This window comes from Cyclopterus lumpus, chromosome 12, assembly GCF_009769545.1.
Source record: "Cyclopterus lumpus isolate fCycLum1 chromosome 12, fCycLum1.pri, whole genome shotgun sequence".
Taxonomy (NCBI): domain Eukaryota; kingdom Metazoa; phylum Chordata; class Actinopteri; order Perciformes; family Cyclopteridae; genus Cyclopterus; species Cyclopterus lumpus.
In genome coordinates, this window is record NC_046977.1 from 9,023,659 (window position 1) to 9,050,063 (window position 26,405).

The 26,405-nt window shown below is 39.7% G+C and overlaps 2 protein-coding genes across 4 annotated transcripts; one reads left to right on the forward strand and one right to left on the reverse strand.

Moving 5' to 3' along the window:
• Positions 1-819: 819 nt before the first annotated feature.
• On the reverse strand, positions 820-6,437 carry lman2la (lectin, mannose-binding 2-like a). Of its 3 annotated transcripts, XM_034546533.1 has the most exons (9): positions 6,235-6,437; positions 5,285-5,403; positions 4,304-4,421; positions 4,144-4,226; positions 3,981-4,013; positions 3,399-3,560; positions 3,025-3,139; positions 2,534-2,662; positions 820-2,333 (listed from the first exon to the last, which is right to left on the reverse strand). In XM_034546533.1, exons 1-9 carry the CDS (start codon positions 6,422-6,424, stop codon positions 2,191-2,193), a joined length of 1,092 nt encoding a protein of 363 aa, XP_034402424.1. In that variant the 5' UTR covers positions 6,425-6,437; the 3' UTR covers positions 820-2,190. The 3 variants fall into 3 exon arrangements, with proteins under 3 accessions (XP_034402424.1, XP_034402425.1, XP_034402426.1); XM_034546534.1 differs by lacking the exon at positions 3,981-4,013; XM_034546535.1 differs by lacking the exon at positions 5,285-5,403 and having other exon boundaries at positions 6,235-6,348.
• Positions 6,438-8,549: 2,112 nt separating this feature from the next.
• Positions 8,550-14,752, forward strand: mtfp1 (mitochondrial fission process 1). Its single transcript, XM_034547510.1, has 4 exons — positions 8,550-8,708; positions 11,109-11,236; positions 11,611-11,843; positions 13,036-14,752. Exons 1-4 carry the CDS (start codon positions 8,639-8,641, stop codon positions 13,100-13,102), a joined length of 498 nt encoding a protein of 165 aa, XP_034403401.1. The 5' UTR covers positions 8,550-8,638; the 3' UTR covers positions 13,103-14,752.
• Positions 14,753-26,405: the final 11,653 nt, after the last annotated feature.

Below are 26,405 nucleotides of genomic sequence, written 5' to 3' on the forward strand. Positions count from 1 at the left end.
CTTTCCTGCCTGCATCCTCGACCACTAATAATTTCTCCCCCTGACTTATGGATGAACCACATTAAGATATTTAACCCTCAAGGGGGGGGAGGGAAAAAAAAAGTTGAATATATTGTTTTCCTTGGAATAATTCATGTTTGATATCTAATCCGTGCGTCACTTTTCCATCCCTCGTCTTTGTTGCACTAATTCAATGTGTTGGTTTTCTCAGTTCAAAGCAACAGTTCTTTTTCACGGACTGTTGCCTTTAATCCTCAGTTAATACAGTGCCATCAATTTCAAAACTTTTATATATTATACATATGAGAGACCTCAACATGGAACACAGTCGGCTTACGTTTAGACACATTCGGCTGATACGGGCGAACGCTGAACTTATCGGTCATTATTTCTGTCGACGAATACCAACGGGATGAGATACGATGGTTGAGCCTTCTTTCTTTTTTGTTGACAAAATGAGAACCATCCTAGTTTGAGAAGAAGGCGGGACATCTTTAAACGGACTGCTTCTACATTGTTTTGCTGATACCTTTTTAAACAAACTGAAGTGGTAAAAGAGAAACCTTTAAAAGCACTGAATGCTTAAAAATAAGTTGTTTGAGTAAGAAGTCTGCTGTGTACTCGTTGGGTCATCATTTGTATTTTATTTTTTTAATAAAACAAAGCTTGGCACTCAACTGACCAACACGTGCTATTCCTTGACTCAAAACTTCATCTATTTGTCCTCAAGCAGCCTTTTGCTCCACCCGGGTTTGTTGTTGTAAACATTTCTAAAGCCTCTAAAGAGAAGAGGAAAAAAACAAACAAAAAAAAAACAGCTTCCTTGACAAACAATATCCATGTCGGTCTTTAATGAGGCAATAGAAATCATTCAGGACAAAGACACTGGATGGACACATGAGGCACACAGTTTTCATACAAACAGAATATGAACATAAATAAAGTAGGGCGGTTGTCAAAGTGGCTACAGGGAAAAAAGGAAGTCCACAGTTATTGCACAGTTGAAAACAAAGAACCACCTAGAAATACATTTGTTGTTGACATGAAGCCTGTAACCATTTCCACAACAAAAAAGAGAAGAATGGTCTGAGGCCGCTTTGGGGCCGGGACCAGCACGTTTGTTCAGTTCTGCAAAAGCATACATCGTATGACACAAACACAGCAGCAGTGTTTTTACAAAACAAACGAAAAGTCATTTTAGTGTTCAATGTGCGAAGTAAAACAAAAAGTCTGCAAAAGGGATAATAGTGGCAATAAATGAGCCGTCATTAAAACTCTCTTCAGTGCAAAGTTCATTCCTGGCATTTAAATGTTTCTGTTTTGAAGAGTTTGCTTAGAAACTGATCAACTAAAAACATTTTTCTAGAAATACACACATACAATCTGTGGAAGGGAACAGTGACAGATTGAAATAAAATATTTCACGAAACACACAAATCGTTGCCATGCATCAATGAGACCGGTCAGTTTTCCATGAGAACCAAGTGCAACACATATCATGCATACTACAACTAAAGGGTGAGTATATACAGCATACTATATAGCATATACTCGGGAGTCAAAATGATAAAAAGCACAGATTTTTCTAAAGCAAAGAAGAGTAGAGATGCATCTTTAAGGATCAAACCGTAAAGATGGCATTATTAGTTTTTACTGCTATTTGGTTAGCGCTTCAAGTCATAATGTAGAGTAGGAAAACACTGAATACTTATATATTTATATTTCATAAAGCCATGAAATCAACATCAGTGAACTTAGAATTAGTGTATATATATATATATATATATATATATATATATATATATATATATATATATATATATATTATTTGTTTTTACATATGTCAAAATGCAGAAAACGGTGCCAAAAGAAGTAGCTGCTCATAAGGTGTCATACTGCACGTGTGCCGTGTAACGGGTACAGAGGTGGAGATGGTAAGGCCGAGTCGGTGTGTGTCAGGCAGGGGCTGTGGTCCTCCTACTGCATCATGACGACCAACGGCAAAGTTGGACGATGGCTTTTTGTAGCAGGCGACACATCTACTCCGTCTCCCGTCAAGAAAGTGTCCTCAGGATAAAACTACTGACCGACAGCAGGGTCTCCCTTTTTGTCTCACTGGGTTGGGTCCACGGACCACAGCAGTCATCGCGATCGCCTCCTCCATCTTTTTGTCGTCGTTGTTGTCCTCTCTCAGTAGAAGCGCTTGCGCCGGCTCTCGTTCCAGTGTCCGTACACCACCAGGCCGATGACGATGAGGAAGATGCACCCCAGCAGGGAGAAGAGCACGGTGAAGAAAATGGCGATTCCACTCATCCCTTCTTCACTCGGACCCACTGGAAGAGAGAGGAATAACAGTCAGGGCGTTCAAAGGGAAGGAAGGGTGAAAGGAAACGAGTTAAGAAATAATGAGGGTGGATGAAGAGATGACGGGGAAGGTGGTAAAAGATGGAGCAGAGAGTGACAAGCAGCAGAAAGAAGACAGAAGAAGAGAGGAAGGGAGTGGCGTTCTTGTAATTGCGTGCATCTGTCTTACATCGGAGTAGCTCAATGTTATCCACGCTGGGTATAGTTATCTCCTCTTCATCATTCATCTCCTCGTCTTCCTTTGGACTCCGCAATACCGTCAGTTGGTAGAGTTTCAGGGAAATGATATCATGGTTATCTGTCCATTGAAAATCACGAAACAAAAACACACCACATCTGATTTAGAAGTCGTTCAAGGGCCGCACACGTTCCCCGCTAACGGTCATAGAGCAAAAACAAAAGCATCACGTGAGTTCGAGCAGAGCCTTTTCAGACAAATTTGCCTCCGAACACTGAGTCCATATTTTGATAACTCAAAGGACCAATTCTCTGAATTTGAACCTTAATTCCAGGCATCTATCACAGCCTGACACGCTACAATATATGCCTCAAGACTCGTGTGAGTAATGTCTGTATCTTCTACAAGGCTCTGTCCATCCTAAAGGCGTTCACTACAGTGCGACTGGGTAAATGGTTCTTGGCACAGTGAAAGCGGTTCACCCGAGAGGTCTCCCGTGACGGCTGTAGCTCCAAAGTAATAGCCTTTGGGAAGTCGCACCCCGGGGATGTCAAGGCAGTCCCTCCACTCATGTTGTCCGTCGATGTCGATCATCACCTGAAGAACAGAAGCAACTCTGACTTTCATAGGGTCTCTGAATGTAAAATACCTGGGCGGCTCAATTCTGCGTCCTCAAAAGCAGGTTTACTGAGTTATATGAATGACTTTGTGAAGCGTAGAAACCCTGAAACATCTTGAACATGGACTTAGCATAAATAGAAACACAGGACAGGTTGGACAGTTGCGGCGATGAGCGAGTCTCTGCGTGTGACCAGCACTGTTATCAGTGGAGATAATTACAGACGGCGTCTCTCACCGTGAGCCTGCGGCGGACGTATCGGATGAAGAGGAAGCTGTCATGTTTGAGGTTGCGCACCATGGCATTGCAGCCGCCCAGCTCCGTGGGCCGACCGTCCCGCTCGTGGTCGTAGCTGATGCTGCCGTTCCCGACCATGGCCAGTACGAAGGGGAAGATCCTCTTGAGGTCACAGGAGGGAAAGAGAGAGATGAGGAAATACTCCCGACTTAAACTAGTCATCATACGCCGACGTGCGGCCCCATGTAGGCTTCAGACCCAATAAAGAAAAGAGGCTCGACATCATTTTGAGTTTTAAAAACTCTTATTCACAAACGTGCATTGACTGTTTCACTTTAATGACACTTGTAGTCGCATGCTTTACTCGTTAATATGGCCCGAAAATTAAATACATGTTTTATGAATTCATATTACTCTGATTAAGACACAGCAATCGCACAGGGACCAAAAAACCACCACCAACAAAGACATGTCAGTATTGTTTCAAATGAAGGGTGTTTTGAAGTCAGAGAAGCATGCTTAAGACCAACAGAGGCTGTACAGACAGGTAAGACAGGAGTGGATCATCTAAAAGCCGGTTACCTGTGTGCGAGGAGTATATCTTTTCTTCTGCGCCTGACTCAAATGGTTGCACAAAAGAACACAAAGAAAGCCCTTTTACACAAAGAACATTTCCTTACGGCTTGCCGTCAACCCTGTAATTCCCCACAACACATGAGTTATAAGCAGTGCGACTCGATCATACCTCGAGGTGTTTCTCCTCATTGGGATATGTGTCCACAAACACGCCCAAGCCAGTGAAGTTGTCCATATTTCCAAATACAGGACCTGTAAAACAATAAGAGGACAGAGTGTTGGCAATAGTATTTTTAATGGGATGAAGTAAGATGTCCTATAGCGCTTACCTTTCTGCACACGTTCCTTAGTGTACCAAATGGCCAGCCCATCGCCATTCAGGTTCTTCTTTCCTTTCCCGTGAATCTTAAAGTGCACCTGCATCTCCCAGTCCGTCAGATGGCAAGGCTAGAAACACACACACACACACACACAGGTTAAATAAAGCCACTGATACACAAAGTGGCATCCAACAACTTAAACAAGTTGTCAACAAAAAGAACCTGACGACCAAAACGTAAATAGAAGCCTGGCTTCACTTTCATTTGTGTGGTCTTTAGCGCTGTGTCACAGAGACTACTGGTTGGGTTGAAGTCAAGGCGAGAGGAAACACAAATCAAATGTTGAGTTCAGTGGCATTTGGGTTGGCGTATTAGAGACGTGAGGCTGCTTCGTCCGACCACAGCCACAGTCAGCAGATGATGAGGGTGTTTATTGTGGTTTTGTGATAAGATCCAACAGGGTTAGATCCCCAAAGAAGGTTAGACTGTCTGAAAGCATAAACCAGTTGCTAAAACATCATCCCACACCAAACTCATACTTAATCTGGATTTTACTGGCTAAACATAACATATATAACATAAGGCATACAGTAAATATCAATTAACAATCATTGATAGCCAGTACAACCACTAGTACTGTACAACTCTTTTTCCAACCCTTTGCTAACTTGCTTGGTATGCACAATGTTTATCATCATTTATTATGATAAGGGTAGACTAAATACTAGAAACACCTCTCTGAATAACAGAATACAATTCAGCAGTATCACAAACAAATTGTGTAGTCTTTATCAGGGTAGGATATACTGCAGAGCCATTTTATTAGACTGCATTAGTTTGGCTTCAAACAATAAACTGGCAATTGAGTGTACGAGCTTGTTTCACTTCCTCTAGTATCTGGGGGCTCTAACGCTCCCTCTCATCGGCATCCGGTGTCTCCTGGCTCTGAATAAAATTCAACACTGGCATAGCACAAGGCAGTATACTCACAAGGCGGCTCCACACTGCCCCCTGCCGGCTCTGCTTGTCAGGTGTGAGCCGCACCTGGTCGGTGGTTATCATGGCATCCCCCATAAGCTCCCAGTGCGAGGAGCCTAACGATCCCACACCTGAGCACACAACCAGCACTACCAGCGTGAACATCGATGACAATAGAGACTTTTGTTTGAGGGAGAAAAGGTAGAACTAAAAGGTCTTTTAAAAAGGAAATAAATGGGAATATTTTGTATATATATATATATATATATATATATATATATATATATATATATATATATATATATATATATATGTATATCTAGTTATATATATTTATATATATATATGTGTATAACTAGATATACACATATAAATATATATATACACACATACATATATACGCATGTATATATGTATATATACATACATACACATGCACGTAACGTTATATATATATATATTTATATACAGATTCATATATATATATATATATATATATATATATATACACACACACACACATATATATATATATATATATATATATATATATATATATATATACATACACATGTATATATACACTTACACATGTATATATGTATACACACACATATATATGTATATATACACATACACATGCATATACACACACACTATATATATATATATATATATATATATATATATATATATACACACACATACACATGTATATACACACATATGTAACGCTATATATACACATGTATACATATGTAACGTCACATATACATATATATGTATACACACATTCATCATCTGAGGAATGAAAGCGTTGTAAAACTAATGGAGAACATTTACAGAAGAACGGATAGAAACACATGTAGTTATTTGGGTCATGCGTTGTTCTGGAAACATCTGTCCCTCAGCCTGTCCGCGTGAGCACCACTGAGGGTATATAACGGGAGAGATAGCGTTACCTTGGTAAGGCTTGGAAAGGGAATACTCCCGCTTCAAAAACTCTTCCATTTCGTGATCGTCGTCGGCAAAACACCGACATGTGGCAAAAATAAGGAAAGCGAAAGTCCACCATGATTTAAAAGACATTATTTTCCGTCTGAATGGTGATCTCGGCTCCCAATAATTATTGCTACTGCTGGCGGCAGCCATCGTAGGTCTAAACTCTCCCCACCAACTCGTCAGCTTCCTTCCAATTGGTTGACTGTGTTGCATGGCTAGCCACCATTGGTCCGTGTGAGTGTCAATCACAAGACACGCTTTTAATTGGATGTACTGTATTATCGTCGTTTTAGATATGAGTGTCAATAGTGAGAATAAATCAATTCATTTATTAAATTGGAAGTATGCGCCAGCTGTAATTAGTTAAAACATGACACTGTGATAATCTTAATCCTATTAGTAATGCAGGTATTTATTTGGGAAACCAATACAGTCTTTCTCTACATACATATCTAACATTCATTAACTATCCTATACTGTCAGTGTTTGAACAAACATAACTTCAGGGTAAATGTATCTTTTGACCCATGTGATATCCCTTCTCTCAGCTCTTAATAATCCATATGTATATTCTTTTGTAATTCTGACACTAAAGATGGAGCTGCAGTAAATTATATATATATAGAGCCTCATAAACAATATAGTACTCCTGGATCTATCTATCTATCTATCTATCTATCTATCTATCTATCTATCTATCTATCTATCTATCTATCTATCTATCTATCTATCTATCTATCTATCTATCTATCTATCTATCTATCTATCTATCTATCTATCTATCTATTTCATTGTTACAGATGATGTAGGCCCAGGTCGAGCACACATGTTATACTTTGGGTATAGTTTAATCTATTGCACAGCATTCTATGTCATGAGTTGATCATGTGTTTAACTAGCATCTCCAGCTGTTAGATATGTGTAGTGGAACAAGTCGGCCTATAATATTTCCCTCTAAATGTAGTAGTATAAAGTAATATATATATCTGTGACCTGTCTATCTGCTGAGGGCTTTTCCAGCTACTAGCTACTACGCTTGCACTGGTCTTCTACGCCAAAAAACACGCATTTGCAGGGTCCCCCGGGGCAAAATTGAGCTGTGGGCCCATATAGACCCACATTGACCCTTGTATGCACTTTGCACTGTGCACATATTGTATTCTGTTTAAGTACCATACAGCACACAGCAGTAGCCGACAGATAGCAGCTTCATTAAATGGTACCCAGAGCCTCAGAAACAACATAGTACTCCTGGATTAGGTAGTCGTGTACTTAATAATTTATCATTAAAAAACAAGAAACACTGAATGAAGGAAAAATGAAAGGATAAAGGAATGAAGGAAAAATGCTTTAGAAACAATGAAGTGTGGGATGTCATCATGTGATTATTGAATGTATGGGTGAGTTTTATGAAAAGTGATTTGTTGAATGGAAAAAGTCCTAATTACAATTTTAAAAGTGCAAAGTCATATAATATAATAAAGAAACAAAATCAGTTTAAAGCAGCATAGATCCTCTACTTTCATAGTCTGATGTTGTCTGTGCCTTTCAGAGACCGCTGCAACACAGTTATAAATGTCATGGGAGACTGCATTGGCGTGGCACTTATTCAACAATTGTCAAAAGGAGATCTGGAAGACATCGAGGAGCAGGAACAGAAAATGGAAAGGTACAAGTCTTGATGGTCTCATGTGTATTATTCTTATTTCAACCCAGTTTATTCAACCCAGCTGTTAGGCTGACTAATAGGCCGATCTCATCACACCATTGGTGATTATGTTGTGCTTTGCCTGGATAGGATGCATGGCAGTGATGCTTAAGCGCACAGTCAAGATGAGATCGAGGTCCATTTCAGCCGCCAGGCCTCTGATGATGACACCCTCCACTGCCCGCCAAAAAAACAATCATTCCAATACAGTCAGGAGAGGAGCGCTGGCAGGACGAGGACCAGACCAAAGCTCTGGTCTTGAGATTGCCCAATGCCGGTGTAAAATGTAGTAATTGATGTACCGAATAAATTGAAAATAAATGTTGAATATATTTTATTGATCTAGTTAATAGCATTTAATTGAGCGGAAGTATATATATATATATATATATATATATATATATATATATATATACGAGGACCCCAACACATACATACAACATATGTGTAATAATTGCAGCGTATAGAGACATTTGTCCAATGTCTCTAGAAAGTAAAGCAGTGGTTCTGCTGCCACCTTGTGTTGAGCAGCCAGTTGGATGCTGTGTAGTGAGTTAAGACCACGCCCCCTTCAAGGTCCCCACCGTGTGTCGGATTTCTCGCTGCTCTCACCGACTGTATGTTGTACAGCACTGGGGGATGGATTGAAGGAAGGCATGGATCCCATAGAAGAAAAAACGAGCAAATCGGTCGACATATACCGTGATACATGGGTTCGCTTCCTAGGTATGTATTTGTATATTTGTATAAGGTGTCACCTGCTTTCCGTAAACCGACTGTAATGAACAGTATAGGACAGTTAACGCTGCACTTGGGCCGTCATGACCCTGGAGTTGCATGTCAGTCGCGAGCTAGCTAGAAGTTAGCAGAGCTGCCTAACCTCTGTTAAAAATCTATTTATAGCGAGGGTCATTTCATTCCCACAGGACTCAATGGACGACGTCCGTCCATGCCGTTGTTCGTGCCTTGTTTCCGTACTTGATGTTAACTGTTAGAGTTGTGTCTGTAACACAGGTCTGTCTCAATAAAGGTTGCCATTTAGCAAGTTGAGGCAAGTGACTCACACAACCACAAAAGAAACGCCCGCAGACATGACCAGACTCCTGCGGAAGGTACACCTTCCTGTTTTCCGGGCTGTTCTTCTCTAGTTGAAACACCGGGGTCGTTACTTACGTTGGTTACACTGTCAACCAATGAGCTGCGAGCTGAGGAGGTCAGGTACAGTGACAAAAGAAGACGCTGAAGGTCATTCGTCCTGCAGCAGTAGTTCTCCTGGTGAACATGCCGTAATCTCCTGCTCTTCCCCAGCTTACATTGGCCAGCAGCGTTTATCCCCATCATAAAATCATAATCATAATCTATTTGCTCACGTCTTTAATCCTGTCTGACATCTTTATTGACATCCGTGGACAGAAATATACAAATGAGCCATGGAACATTTGAAAAGAATAGTTAAATGTATGGAGTTGTCACATTTCATGCAGCATTATGTGTCACAATGCGTAATATATGTTCTCCCCTTGAAATCAGAACTTGAATACCATGCCTCTGTGCTAATTTTGCCAAGGAGGATTATTTAAAAATAAAAAACTGGAATAATGGATATACAACAACTATACAGGTGGATCAAACCTGGATGTTATTCAACTGAGCAAGGAGGGATATCCAGCTACAACCTTTCGTAAAATGTTGATGTCATTGCAGCTATTACTAACGCCCATGTTTGGGCACAGACCACATATTCACTGACACAGACATTTAAAATAGTGAATCACAAAAAGGTAACCTGAAGCCAGCCTATTGTGCCAGGGCGTTTTTGTTATCATAACTGAGGGCCTTGCTGGAAGCTGATCTTATCTGGGCTTTTATTATACCAGTACAGCTCTTATCATTATATGTTCACAGGTGCTTCTGAAGCTCCAATCTTTTTTTCTTGTAAATTGTTTACATTTTCCAGTTTTCATTGTTTTAGTTTCAAATGCATCAAAATACCCAATTAACTACTTTTACTTTATCACTTAACTTTTGCAGTTTTTAATACTTTGCATTTGAACGACATTTATATTTTTTATTAAAGCAAGAATGATTGGAATGTTGGGTTAAATGCAAATACCGACTTAATATTACTAAATAAATGTAGAATTCTTAACATTCATTGCACCTGTGATTTTTCTTGTGACGTGTTCTTTTTCTCTCCGTCTTTCTGGAGTCGTTCAGTGTCCTGAATATGTTCTTGTGGTTCTCAGCAGTGCTGAGTTTGGAGTTTATTCATGTCATTGTTGGGAGTAAACATTTTGTTTTTTTTCGAGTTGTCGAGCTGTCGTGTGATTTTTCTCGCTTACTGAAGCTGCGGAAGCGTCACTTACTCTTGCATCGCTTATTAACTGCTGAGTTTTTTCCTTATTGTGTTGAGTACTCACACCTTCACGTACTTCAGTGATGGGTATGTAAATTCCTGTTTCATGTAAGCTCCTCCACAATTCTGTGAAAATGTGAGTCCAGAGCACCCTATGAATACTGCATGAACGTTTTTAATAATTGGGCAGATATCAAATATGCATCTTCTAGGGATGCACCAATTAAGCCTTTTTTTCTTTCCTGATGCTAGCACATCAACTCAGGGCATCTGCAGATTCCAGTGTTTCTTTCCACCAAATGTAGATGTATTACATATTACATATATTTACTCTGGTGTACAGCACACCTGTCTTCTTAATACGGTATCAAGGGTGTTTGAGTCATTCAACCCTTGTGCAATGGGTATTGCAAAATGTTCCATATGTTGCGCACCATTTTCACTGACTCAATTCAATGTCAGAGTTAAAGTTGAAGTTCCTCAGCCTCTCGTATGTTGCTAGATATGTACTGGAATATGTATATATATATATATATATATATATATATATATATATATATATATATATATATATATATATATATATATATGCTCCCGGATGTGTCACCGTTTTAATGCGCTGCCCTGTTGCTCAGAATGGCATTAACAGATCAGACTAATGTGTTTTTATAGACTGGAGGTATAACACCTGTTAGCAGGATTCTGAACTCAAGTCATGATGAAATACGAGGAGACTAATCTTATTGGCATTTTTGCACGTATGCCCACAGGCTATGCCAATGAGGTCGGGGAGGCTTTTCGTGCTCTGGTACCAGTGAGCTTTGTTTGGGCCAGCTACGCTGTGGCCACCGTGTACGTTACTGCCGATGCTGTGGACAAAGGGAAGAAAGCCGCTGTGGTAAGATTGACTATTTGTACGTGTTATTTTCATTAATAATCATGTTGGGTCAAATTTAGATTATTCTGTAATGAGGAAGAAGTGTAAATAAATATGAGGTCAACATTATTTTAGATCAAGATTTGCAGGGAATTACAAGATTAATCTAAAGGGTCATGTGATGCATGAACTGAAAGATATTATACACAAAACAAACCCATTGGGAAACCATCAGCTTAGATAATCAAATAGAAACTTGCTCCCTGAATAAAGCAGCTAGAACAGAGAAACTATGATGAATAAATGACGATATTTATTTGTGAACACAGTGTTTAAAACGTCATTGCAATTGCTGTGGCAAACCTGAACCTCTGATCCTGGATCTCTTCCTCAAGGCCCACGGTGACAACCCAGGGAAGACAACGCGGGTAGCGGTGGCAGTGGTGGACACGTTTGTGTGGCAGGCCCTCGCCTCTGTTATGATCCCGGGCTTCACCATTAACCGAGTGTGCGCTGCGTCACTGCACCTGCTGGGCAAAACGACAAAGTGGCCCCTGCCCGTCCGCAAGTGGACCACGACAGCGATTGGCCTCTCTACGATCCCCTTCATCATTACTCCGATAGACAGGTACACACAAGTGCCCTTTGTATTATTGTGATGTATGAATGTTGCTCATTATGTTAGATTTAATTTGATGGGTTTGGCTGCTCACACAATACTGCAAAACAACAACACAGAGCAGGACAGACGAGATGAAAACACACACAATAAAAACAGAGTAAAAGGGGAGCACATGAAGTAAAAAAAAAGAAGTATTAGTTTACAATATTAGCTAAATTGCAGAGAATGTAAAGAGCATCTGTTAGTTTTAACTATCAGTTGTCTGAGGCAGGAACTTACATTCAAGTGCAAGGGGAAGAAGGACTCACATCTCATGGAGTCTGCCTTCTTTGACAAGGGTTTGTTGTACAGTTCAGATAGATTTTTCTGCTGAGTACCAATTATTTTGCTGCCGACTCCTCGCCCTTGTTAATGAGTCACTTCTGTGTGGGGTTGATGGATGCATACCAGAAAATATTGTTTGAGGGATGTTTGCTAAAAAACTGCACTGCTCAGCTGTTTTAGAAACGACTGACGCAATATATATATATATATTTGTCAGACATTTTAAGTAGGAAAAAATTGTGTTGAGTGCCTCCAGATTGAGGTTTTGAACTGAGGAGTGTTTTGGTCCTTTCATGGAATTTGTTGACGATAAGAAAAAAAGTAGAATAAGAGCAGACGTATGGAAGATTTCAATAGACAAATGTCTGTTAAGTAGCAATCTCTTGCAGAATGAAGTTACACAATGGTGATTGAGCTTATGGCCCACCGATTTAAGGTCTTGCATCTGCAGTGTTATGGACTCTGTGTCTGTGGCGACATTCCAGGGTAAAGGTGACACTGTTGGGATCTCTGGGAAGTGAGCTCCAATGACACACCTGCAATTACGGCTTATCGCTAAAGAGAGCAAAACAAAGCTCTTTGAGAGTGTCACTTAAAGGTCATGCTTTTGAAAGAGTTTATTATACCAACACTCGCTTAGTGAAATAAGAGGTTGGTCTTAGCACCATTGGCAATAACAGTCACATGGAGCCACAGACAAGGACAACAACACAGTAGTTACTTTATACACATTTAAAAAACGCATTGCTACTGTTGCTCTCGTGAAGTGAGAAGACGTTTACATAGAACACTTCAGCTTTTATGAAATGGATTCAGAAATGTTGTGTCTGTTATGTGTCCAACGTTACAATGTTTCCCTTTGTGGACGCTGCAGGTCGGTGGATTTCCTGCTGGATTCCAGCCTCCGGAAGGTCTACCATAAGGAAGAGAAGGACAAATAAGGACAGGTCACGCAGGACAGGCGTCCCGTCCTGGTGCTGGACACCACTCCAGTCGACGTGGATCTGTTCTTGTCCACCATGTGAAGCATAAAAGAATGGTGAGGAGGAATTTCATGAAGCAAGACTCCACAGTTGGTCACAAATACATAATAAAATAGATTTTACTACAAAGTTATATTATTTATATAAGTAAGTTGAAAGGGAATTCCTGCTTCATGAAATATCTCCTTGGGATCCTTAATCTAAACCTCTCAGGGCAATCTGGATAGCGACACCGAAAAAAAATGCTGAAACAGGAATTTTACAGTATGAAATATGTTTAAATATTCAGTGTAGTCCTCCTTCCTTAAATATTCCTCGGCAGGGACACAGTGTGCTGTTATATTCCTTTGATCCTCCTTTCAGAGAAAGCCTTCACGGTTGTCCTCGTGGTTTAGAGTTATAAACTCACCTCGTGTCCAGATGTCGAGGAGATTAAAGACAGATCCACCCTTGTAGTGTTTATTAGCCAGATCAAAAATACAGCCAGTTGTCTTTAATGTCCCTCTTATTCTTGACTTCTGAAAACAAAGGTGTCTTGTTACTTTGAATACATGTTTCAAGTGTCTTGTGCACTTTTCCTTGTTTCATTTGACCTTACTGTTGGTGATGGGAGCCAATGTTTGCACTGGGAGAATTTTTTACACCACGGTTACAATCCATATTATTCTAAATGCTATATGGTTATCTTAAACTAAGAATATTGGTAGTTACACAACGTAGAACTTATTTCTCACCAATATCTAAACTGTCAGTCTTGATGTACAATACTATAACTTCTTTTGTGTGGAATCGTGAGCCATTTGAAACTTGTTTGACTGAACAAGCTTTTTTAAAATTCATTCACATTCAATTTAGCATTGAACTTCATAAATACTCGTGGAGGTCAGTGTCTATGCAGAAACGGGTTTAAGGGATTCTTTGAGAAATATGCAGATTCTATAAGCTTTTATTATTTCCAATGCTTTTCTTTGAGGAGCCGAGTCATATCTCATGCTGTAACAATGCAAAGGAAGCCTGGGAAGATGTGTACACATGTGAGTTTCACACATTACAGGGATTGTTCTCCTTTAAGAAATAAGATATGTGGTTAACTGATGTTGTGGAATAAGAAGGGAACGCTGATGCTAAATGTGACTAGAAAATTAAGGAATGGTTATAATTGCCAATTCATTCTGTGAGTGCACAACTCAAGCAATAACCTTTTTTTGTGTCACAATATTCTGTTTGCTGTTCGGTTTATCATGCATGGAGGAATTGTGCAAATCTATATATTCATGTCCAATTTTAACACTTCAGATTGTACACAGGACTTATATTTTTATTGTTACACACGCAAAATGAAAATGAACGGTTTTCTTTTTTTTAACATGTTTTCAAAGTTCTTTTTATGTGGCAGTGTTTTCGGAAGTGGATTTTTATGGTTCATGTTTTCAGCCTGAACCGAAAAAGAATGTGGAGCTACTTTTTTTTTTTTTCAAATGTGAAAGCAGCTGTCATTTATTACAATGGAGAGCCAATATTCAGCAGTCCTGCTGCTCTGTAGCATTTTCTGACACACTGGAGAAATAAAGAAATCCATCTTGAAATAAATCAAAGTTTAAAATACCATGATATAGTTTTGTGTGGAGTTCTTGTAAAGTCTATTTGCTCTGTGTGTGTTTTTTTGTTTTTTTGTTTACCATTTCGGCAGTTACGGTCTTCTACATTACAAATATTGACAACAATAAATGCAGAGGCACTTTGCAGATTTGGGAAGTCATGGTTGACAGCTCGGTTACCGATACGCAGTCTGCTTCAAGGCCTTCCTCTGAGAACGCCTTTCCACGGTGTGATTTCAAGTGGCAGCGCAGCAACCTGCTCTTAGTGCCGCCACAGTCTCCACTTCCTGAGTAACCAGTGCATTCAGATGATGGAGGCGTAAACCAAGGGGCTGTTTAACCAATGAAATGGAAGCACTCAAAGGCACATCGCACCAGCAGTGATTTGAGAAGCTGGTTATCACTTATCTATCTTGATTGAGTCACAGCTGATGCCAATTCTGTAAATGAAGAGCCCACTTAAAGGGCGAAGGCAGCACGAGCAGCTGTAGGCACAGTCATGGCTCTGCTTCCTTTTGTGTTCGTGGCTCTTTTGGTCTCGGCAACCGCTCGGGCAGGTAAGAAGAACATTGCAATCCCTCTCTTTCATTCGATTTGATTGGTTTGCTTTATTTTTAATTTGTGGAGGATCTTGCTGAAAATGTTCCCTCCACTCCTGACCTCTTAACATCCACAGGCATTCCTCAATACATCCAGGCCCAGTGGGTTATCACTGAGGAGAATTCACAGTATGAAGACACTGATGGACAATTTCTAACCATAAAAGAGAAGCTATGGCCCGATAGCACACCAGAAGTTGTTGAACTGGTGACGGCGGAGGACCAGAACTGGCCGACTACTCTAGAACCATATTCTATGACGGAACAAGGTGACTGTAGTGCATTTATAATCCTAAACCACATGTAGTGGGTTTTTTTTTTTTAACCGCTCATTACAAACTACATTCACTGATTTTCTTCTGTTAGATCCAGATGATGGAGAAGAATCGTCGGTGTGGAAAATCATCCTGATAGTGGCCATCTTGCTGGTGTCTGTAGTGGGATGTCTGAGCGTGGCCTATTACATGTGTGTCTGGAGAGGAGGCAGGATTCACTATCAGCCTCAGAAGTTGGATTATGCTTGAAAACAAAATAAAGTGAATTTTGTCAACTGTTCTCAAGGAGTCATGTTTTCATGGACTGCCTGCATGTGATTGTTGTTTTTACTGGTGACCAAGAAGTGCATCAGATGATGCACAGGCAAGCAAAGTGTGTGCTAAATGTGAGTTTTTGGCTTATGTCATAAAGGTAGGTTGCTTTGCCTATTTCAGTTTTCCTGACTGTTAATACGAAGTAACTTGTGACTGCTTTTGAACAGTCATGACAAATCCATCTTGTCCTGCAGAAGCATATCCTGAGATTTTTTGACTGCTGTATCTACTGAACAGCTGCTTGTTGTCCAGGGTATCAATGGGAGTTTAAATCAAATGTGCATATTCACTGATTACTATAATCCCATACAAGGGTTGGCTAAATGTTGAAATCAACAACTGATGTGCCAGAATCTTCAAATAAATAAAGCCAAAAACTGTTTGTTCTTGGTTCCAAAGACAAACGCTCGAAAGTCAGCGCTCGGCTTCAATCACTGATAACCACAAACCAAGCCAGAAGGTGAAGTTCAGACCTTAACAGCCATATCGAGACTATTAAATCACCTGAATATACCAAGGATTAGAGGCCTTGTCTCAACAGGATTTGGAGAAACTTGTCCATGCATTTATCTTCAGTAGACTTGACTACTGTAACGGTGCGTTCACAGGTCTGTCAATCAGAAAGCTGCAGCTTGAGTCCTCACTAAGACCAAGAAAGCGGATCACATCACTCCAGTTCGGAGGTCTTTGCATTGTCCAAAGAATTGACTTTAAAATCCTGCTGCTGGTTTTTAAAGCACTGAATGGTTTAGGGCCTAAATAAATTCATGATCTGCTACCTTATGAACCATCCAGACCCCTCAGGTCGTCTGGGACTGGTCTACTTTCTGTTCCTAGAGTCTGAACTAAACACGGAGAAGCAGCGTTCAGTTCTTCTGCTCCACATATCTGGAACAGATAAAGTCCCTGAAAGCTGCAGAGTGAGACCTTCAGAGACCCTTAAATCCAGATCGAAGGCTTTTCTGTTTGCTGTTGCCTTTAATTGAACAAGATTCAAGGATATCCATCCATGTCTGAATCTCACTACTACATTTTTTTTTCTTTAACTGGACTGCAACTTTTATTCTATTTCTTGCTTTTTAATGTTTTAATTAACGTTAATTAACAGTAATTGTTTTTTAAATCTTGTTTTCTTTTGCATTATGTTTTAATGGTTTTATGTGAAGCACTTTGAATTGCCTTGTTGTTGAAATGTGCCATATAAATAAACTTGCCTTGATGAGATGTTCCTCAACCAAGACAATCACCCTCCAAAACGGCTGCTTAATTTTCTTATGGATAATGATAAAATTGTGTTTTCTGAAAGTAGTATAGCTTAACTTTTTTTTTTTTAGAAGCATTGTACTTGCGCTTACATATATTGAGACCTCACCTCTTTGGTTACTAGTACATTTAGTACTCTTACATGCATGTTTCACATGACGGTACTCTCTGTAGCTTTACATAGCATGTCAAGTGTTCTAATAAAATAATCATGCATAAAGCAGCCATAAATGTCTCTTTTAAAAATGAAATTGGATTGTTTTGGTTTTAAATTTAGAAATCCTCAAACTTATGTAAAGGCTTCTCTTCAACGCAATCTTTATTACAGACTAATCCTGTGCTCCGCAATGGCCACTAGAGGTCAGTAACATCATGTTTGTGCCATGCTCCTCTGGACACAACTCAAGCTTAAACTGTTTCATGATAGTAGGTTTACGCTGCTCACTGTCTTCTGTGCCTCGATCAAAGTTGAAGTGGCTTTTTCAAGGAAAGCTTTTTCTGGGAAGCATTTAGAGGGCCTGTTTTTTTTTTCTTCTTTAACCACCAGCCGAAGCTCTTCTCACTTTGCGAAACTTCAGTTTCCATTATTGTTTGCCGCCTTTGGCAAACTTCCTCTTCATAAGAATTCATCTTCATCAGGATTGGCAGGCAGGCGGTTGGCAAAACAGTAAAAAGTAAAGAGTAATGTTTTAATTCAGTGTCGAGCAAGCGGGCTCAGATCAAATCCACAAACATGTATAAGTCCCCCTTGAGCAATATCAGGTGGCATTAGGGGGCCCAAGGAGACAAAAAGCTGATGAATTGAATTAATCTCCCCTCCCGTGATGGATGGGCCTGTTCGCAGGGGGCTGGAAAATAGGCGCATTGTTCATCTGTCACTCAGATTGCCATGTCTCTCTATGATTTGTGCCTGGGTTGTGAAGGCCACAAGTGGCCAAAAGACCTCCCTCTCTCCTTCTCACTTGTCTCAATGCTTTTTTTTCCTTCAGGAATTCCCAGCCTTTCAATTGCCTCCACCCCCACACTGATATCCATAAAGCCATTGCAGAAAGAAAAAAAAGTCTTCTCTCAGGACAAACAAATACAAATATGTGCCACTCTTGCTTTATTTTATGTACAGTTTGTGGGTGTCCATTTTCAGATACAACATCCCATAACTGTGCACACACTGAACCAATTCATAATTTTCAAAACATTTGCAGCACTCTCGGTGTCGTGTTTCGTACTGGAATATGTTTATATTGAAATATATACATGTTTTTTGGTATTTTCCTTTGGGATTACATGCATAATTATGTTGTATTAATATGTGTTGAACACAAAAATCATGTATTCGTCCTCTCTTCTTGCTTTAACTGTAAGGTCCATATAAGCACAAAGTGGAGGAGCTTCGCTTTTAACTGGAACTCTCATTTGAGTTGCCTTGTTTGGGTTTCTAGACTTTCTAGCTGTTATTATGTTTTCATTTAAGATTACATGATTAACATGTAGAGCTGCTCGACATTTTATACTAACAAATAAAATATGATCCAGTTTTGGCAATGAACTTGTCTTTTTCCTCTCTTTCCTAAGACACAGAACCTGTTGGTGCCCCTTGGGGGCAACCATCCCGGCTCTGGGTCTTTAGACTCCATTGTTTCTCTCAAGCACCTGCCCCTTCAAAGGCACCTGCCCCTCTATGGGAACAGGTGCTAAAAGGTGATTCAATAGAGAAAACATAGTCACTGCTTTTGTGCTATGTGCGGATTACAAATTGAGATGAGATATTATCTGCTGCCAGAGAGCAGAAGATGCTGGAGAGGACGGACTAGGAGGTAAAGCACTGGCTGCGGCGAACAAGGACTGTAAGTAAGCGACTAGATGGATGCGCCACTGGACGAGAATCACCAAGAAAACTTTACCAGAAAGAAAACAAGACAAGAGTCGACTGCCATGCTAGCTTCTTTGTATGGTCGTACTTAGGCTAAAGTCAGTGCGCTAACATGCTCACGATGAAGATCCCAACATGCTAATGTTCAATAGGGATATATATATATATATATATATATATATATATATATATATATATATATATATATATATATATACATATTTCATTAGTTACAATGGTGGTTAGCACAATGCCTCTCTCTCTCTGTCTCTCTCACACAGGCTCACACACAGCTCCCAGTGCCCCCCTTTAGTGAAGGATATGTTTGCGTAAAGGCCACTTTAAGGGCACTGACTGAAATGTTTAACGCTGGCTTGTCGATTTATTGAGGTCAGCAGAAGGCTACGTTTTGAGAAACAGGAGAGCGGCCTATGTTTGGATTGATTTTCATGAATGATTTTATGCTGTGAGCAAAAGAGAAACAAAAGACATCCACAAAAGAAATAAGGCAATGCCATATAAAAAAAAGGAGGGCAAGGCCAAAACCGGTGTCACTGAGCATTAAACTAATAAATATCAGTTTGTGTCTTGTGAGACGTGAAGACAAAGAGCATGGAGAATTATGCTGACTATGCTGTTATGTGGATTTGATCAAGTTCTTTACTCTGGAGGGGGGTGGACTTTGTTAGGTATTGTAGTTAGTGATTTATTTCGAAATAGTATCTTTAGAAATGAAAGGCAAGCAACATACAATTAATTGAAACATGTTAAAAGATGACAAATACAATATTTAGGCCAAAAATGCAGGGTCAAACTAATAATCGGTGCAAAAGACACAGGGAAATAAAATAAATGATGCAACTAATATAAATGAATAGTAAGGTACCTTTTAGATAATTTTGGCAGCTGCAGAATACAGCATTAAAATGCTAAATCAGGGCCTTTATATTGACGGAGTGACTCCAGGAATAATTGGATCAATATGTATTGTCTTAATAAAGATTTGACGCGCTAAACAAAGAGCAACACGACAGCTCTTGTTTCAACAAAGAAGCTGTCAGTGATGAAGTGGTGATTCCTGATTCGACAGCGTGAGACAGGCCGTGTGCTCTGCATGCTGACAGAGAGCTCTCTCTATCGCTCTCTCTCTCTTTGTGAAATGAATTAGGTGAACATGAAAACTGAGCAGACCTTCAGCAATACATTATGTATGAGGAGCTTGAAGGCTCCTACTGAATTCTGTTCAGGTGGCATCAGAGGATGCAGCCAAGTGGAAATGCTGGCCGGTCACTTAAAGCACACTATCTGTGGTAATATTTCTACATGAAAGCATGCGGCTTGGGCTACATTCTTCTACTTGCTGGTTGAAATATGCAATACAACCAGGTTTCTATAGTGGCCACAGAGGAGGTTTACTGGGGCAACAGGGGATTAAAGGCCTTGCTCTAACCTTCAGGCTATCTCCTACCTTGCATAACTGTAAGCTGCCATTTGCAATTTAAATTAAAATCTATATTTTGTTCTCGCTCTTGTTTTACCAGTTACAGTATTACTGCAGTCATCATCTGAAGCGTATACGAGCACACACATCTGTGTTGCAGTGAGTTTGACAGCTTGACATCATTTCAAAATCAGATAACAAACCATATGACCCCCCCCCCATATTCTGTTGTTATGAGATAACATCTAATTTCCCTTCTCTCGAGTAATCCTACAAAGACATCGTCTGCTCACCGTGAAATCAATATGCTGCGGAAACACCATTACAACAGTCTTCACAGTGCTTGAGTGAATCATTCGAGATCACAGATGAACGTGCACACACGAGCAGACGCAGAGACGCACACACACAAACGGGTAGGTGCGCATACACACCGTCACCTCCAGTGTGTCCTTTGCGTACAACCGGACTCATTCAGAAGTACAGGAGTGCTCAGTGTAATTCAATTGTGCCTCAGTGCCCAGTGACAAGTCTTTGGCATGTTGAGGAAATGTGCATCAAATCACACACGACGGAACCAGTATCAGGAACCAGTACCAGTATCCAGTATCAGGGTGATTTATAATTGGTGTAGTGGGCTCACAGGGGAGAGGGTATCACGGTCAGTAGAGTGCATCCTTTGCTGACAGATGGACAGTAGTACAAAAGGAGGGAACAACGATCATCATAAGGCAGGACAGGCAAAATAAATATATCAAAATATGTCATCATCTTAGGATGCTAACATTAGCTAATTAGCGCTGAACACAAAGTACAGCTGAGGCTGATGGAACGTCATTAGTTTATCAGATATTTGGTCACAAACCAAAGTATTAGACTAAATGAAATGTTGACCTGCAACACATGAAAGGTCAGGTATTCAAGAGATGCTCCGGAGACCATGGCTACCACATTTTACAGCAATACGTCCAAGATATTTAAATTAAAAACAAAAATGTAGACTCTCATGATGGCACGGAAGGAAAAGTGAGACTGATCACCAGAGTCAGTGGGATTCATCCTCTGATGACCATGAATGTGCGTACAACCATTAAGGAGAGGTTGAGATATTTCAATGTAAACTAACTTCTCCTCCTGCTGGTGGCGCTAGACGAGAAGTGAGGGGTTCCTCAACGTCATTAGGATTCATCCTCTGGGGAAACTGAACGTCTGCACACAATTTCAACCATTCTAATAAAACTGCCAAACAAACACCGGTTCCAGCTTCTTAAATATCTTTTGGACTGTAATCAACAGATGTGATGATGAAAATAATCTGTAGCTGTAGACGCAGTAACAGGAATAGAAAGTATATGCAGATGTGGCACCCTGGACATTTTAAGGCTGTCACCCTCCAGTGTGTAACACAGACACAAAGTAATCATTTGAGTTGTGGAAACAGACAGAAGTATATTTAAGGTAACATACATTTGGACAGTTGCAGTGAGTGTCCAGTAAATGTTTGACCGTCTCCTTCTGGGAGCAAAATCAAAAGTGGAATGGACAGTTAGAAAACCACAACAATGAGCGTATGACAGTCCAAGAAGAGATAGACCTATAGACGTGATTTAGAGTCTCTCACCCTCTCTCTCTCTCTCTCTCTCTCTCTCTCTCTCTCTCTCTCTCTCTCTGGCACTGCTATAATTTTCCTGGGTGGAATGATGGATGAGGCTGTGTCAGCCCATGTTCATTATAATGCACACCATCTATTCTTCTCAGCCGGACTCTCTGCGCTCCAGGAAATGCCAGTGAAGTATTGGTGCCGCTGAGAGAAGAGGAGAAACTCTCATCTGATTTTATGGAGAGAATTTGCTGCTAGGTGTGTGTTAACGTAGCACACGGTGATCCATCAATCACTAATGAAGACACTGCGAGGCTACCGCTTGTTCTTAAATGAAACACAATCCTCTCTGGGTATGAACAATAAATAGCCTTCCATGTCCACATAAGCATTATCCCTCGCAAATTGCTTGTTCTCAATTAATAATGAGTTAGCTGTATGCAAAACATGCAGCAAAACATGTCGAAGCAGTGTTTGCCCGACATGACCTATTTGCAATGTATGAAAGTCCATGACATTTTTATTTTCTCAACCTCGACTACAAGCAATGGGACAGATTTGCGTGGTTTTCCATTAAAGATTTTCTTTTTTATGTTCTCTTCATGCCAGTTTCAAGTAGGCGGGGCTCTGGTACATACACATTCATGCACCAATCAAAATTACAACAGTTGTGGTGAGCTGTCAATCAAATCTATTCATATGACATGCAGATTGTCCTGATTGATTTGCTCCAGCTGTTCATGAATTCATTACCACGTTTGTGTGTGAGTTCCTAGTAGGTCTAGTTTTTACTTAATCCAGTAAGCATATCTGTAGCCTTGCCCCAATAAAAGCAAGCAACTATGGAAACTGGAAGTCACTGTAGCATCACAAACTGTAAGATATATTCATTTATTTTACAACAATCATTTGTAAATGTAGTTATTACTTCATTTAGAAATATGTGTGACAGAGTTTGCATTAAATATATAATTGTGCTAACCTAACCAACACCATTTTATGAACTGTACTTTAAATCGTCCCAGTTTACGTTTGCATTATGCTGCATTTCAATTAAGAATGAAGTCTGATGTTTCCCTCACTCTGGTTGATATCCTAGCAATGTGCACATCTCCCCGTAGTAAACTTATGGTTCCTGATTAAGCAAATTACAAAATGTCCCAAACATTAGCTTTTATTGTTGCTTTAATCATGAGTATTTAATGCCATATATACACATTAAAGATTTGTAATATCGTTTTGAGAGCCTCTAATAAACCAGCAAAAATCATAAAATCTTTAGACAGTGCAGTTTTTTGTCACTTTTTGGCTCCAGTTTCAATTCAAATGTATAGGTTTATTCAACAATTGAATAAATTGTGTTTAAATGGACAAAAAGACGAAACTCAATTTTAACGAAGCGAAAAATTAACAGGGAGAACTATTAATCCCGTAAATGACATTGCATGTATTGCTTGAATATAGGTTTGCATATATTGATGTGATGTTCTAGTTTAACTAAATGACACTGAACAGAGTCACACACATTAAACACACACAAATGCTTGTCCACTCCATCCCAAAAAAAGACTGAACACCTTGTCTAGACAAACACATTATCTTTAATCAGAGCAGTAATGCATCTTTTCTCCTCTCCCACAGATCAGGTCAGTGGGGGCCTGGTGAGGGGAACTATGTGGCATATTGAAATAGATTTTTTCCAACTGATAGCATCTCATCCTATCAGCTCCACACCAAGCGTGCCAAACTGTGTGCGCCAGTCTTTTGAAAGCCTTTAAAGATGTATTGAACAAAAGGGGAAGAAAGTCTCCAAATGAGTTCTGGATCATTCCCGGAGCAATGGGATCAATAACTGCCAGGCTAAGCCCTCGTTCATCCATCTGATTCATATCTTCCTCCCCTGCTTTTGAGATATAAGAGGAATCAAAGGACTAAAGGCTCCCTCTCGTTCCAGATGCAAGCTGCTTCCTCCCATACGTGAAGCTGTAAAGTGATTAATGTCAGAATTGTGCTTATACCATAATGGATTTTATACATCAGTAGTATGGTGATGATTTCTAGGGATGTATGGCAGCAAGGAGAATCCACAGTTGTCTATAAATAGCACTCTTAGATTTACACTTAGAGGTAACATCTCTTCCTAGTAGAAATTCAGCCTGACTGGCTATAAATTATAAAGCAGAAATCAAACTACTGCCAGATGCAGCCATTTATACACATCACATGATGGTGGGCTGATGCTCAAATGTCTCTCTGAGAAAATGTGAAACTCCCAGTGCTGCAACTTAGAAAATGAAATCCTGTGTAATGTATTTACCTGACGAGGGGATCTTGAGGTTAAATGATAGTTGTTCCAATGCTCAGTGGAAAACCTGCAGCGCAAGGAAAACTTCTTGTGTAACTGTTTATCACTTATTTAAACACGGTCTTCATACGTCACAGTGACACGCAAAATAAATAAAAGAATAAAGGGTTAGGAAGTGTGGGCATTTAAAAAACATTGCACTTTTATGACGGCAAATGGAAAAAACCCATTCAAGTCAATGTGATGTGATTTTGAGCGACAATGTGATTTAGGAATAAAAAAGTGTATTGACTCAATAAACAAACTATTTGATATTTTAAAGTCCTTGTGTGCAGACGTTTTTAGCAATTGGACTATATATGTTCTTGTTTATTCATAACTATATCTATATTGAAGATAAACTTTCATTTATTGGTAAAATAAAAACCAGAAACCAGCAAATCCTGTTAAATCTTTTACCCAAACAATCCAAGCATACGTCGCCCATATTTATGATCAAATAAATGATTGATAATAACACCAATATTTGATGCGCTGACTCTTGGATGGCCTCCTGTGTCTATCTCAGGAAACTGTGGCTGTATTCATAATAATCTTTTGTTCTTCGGCCTCAAAGGGCACCACCACCTGCATCTTGGAGAACCACTGAAGCTTTTATAGATAGTGTAAACAAAACTTCCAACAATACGTAAACATAACAATGCATCCCACACAGCTGGATAGTAGGAAGTTAGGATATTATCAACACACGAGTTACCATTGAGGACGATCAAGTCTCCAGTGGGGCATGTTGTGCATTTGAATTTCATTATATTTAAACAAACAAAATAAGTAAATTAATAAGTTAGTGTTCACTAATACATACTTAGAAACAACTCTTTAACTTGGTGAAGTAGTTACAGGAAGAGAGAAAGTTCACATTGAGTTAGACTTCAGTTAGATGAGTGTATGTTGATTTCCTGTAAAGACCTGCTCCATTTAAACCTGTATGACATACTATTTTCACCTAATAATGTTTTATGCCAATTGTGCTAGCACACAGCACACACACACACACACACACAGAGCGGCGACGGAGCACCATTAGTGTTCATTTGGAGTCAAGTTTATGGTCACCGGATGACTTTAAGGGCAATATTCAGTCTCCTTTGGACTAAAACAAAAGCTGAAAAAGGCTAAAAACGCTCCGCGGAGCTGAGAAGAACTTTAGCTCTGGTAATAATACTCAGTAATTAATTTAATTCATCATGAGTGATACCTTTCAGATAGCACATACATAGTGATTAGTGCAGCGTTAAATAAAACAAACAAACAGCTAACCCAACAAATATAACATGAACAAACAAAATTATTTTATACAAAATCAGAGATTGGATTTTTGGTGATTTGAAGGGGGGGGTACTTCACCTCATCATGACCCAGTGCCCCTAAAATCTATGGATATGAATACAACCTGGATTTATGGATAGTTTGGATAACTTGTAGGGGAAATCAATGCTACAGTATGTTTGAATATTATTCCTATATGTATGGATTCATTATTTTTTTTAATTTTTTTATTTTATTCAAATAGCTTAATAAAATGCTGTGATGTGGTGAATTTGGTGAGACTAACCTACATGGAAGCCTCTTATGAAATAGTCATTCTGACCTCTATTCTGCCACATCCTCTGTGATCACAGTTACATTATGTAACCAATGCATCACAAAGAGACACCATACAGAAACATGAAAGAAAGAAAAAAAAAAGCACCATATAAAATAGACACACGAGCAGAAACGGCGAAGGCACGTCTGACAACAAAGCGTGTCTGAATAATAAAGCAACCGCTGACGATCCGCGCGCACGACAGGCAGATACATATCTAGTCTCATATCAAAGATACAAAACAGTACTGTAATCCCAGACTTTGATCACGTGAGCACAAACTTGGCCAAATGGGAAGGCGAGTCTCTGTAGTACGCTTCCGACCGCCATTACATTACAATGCTTGG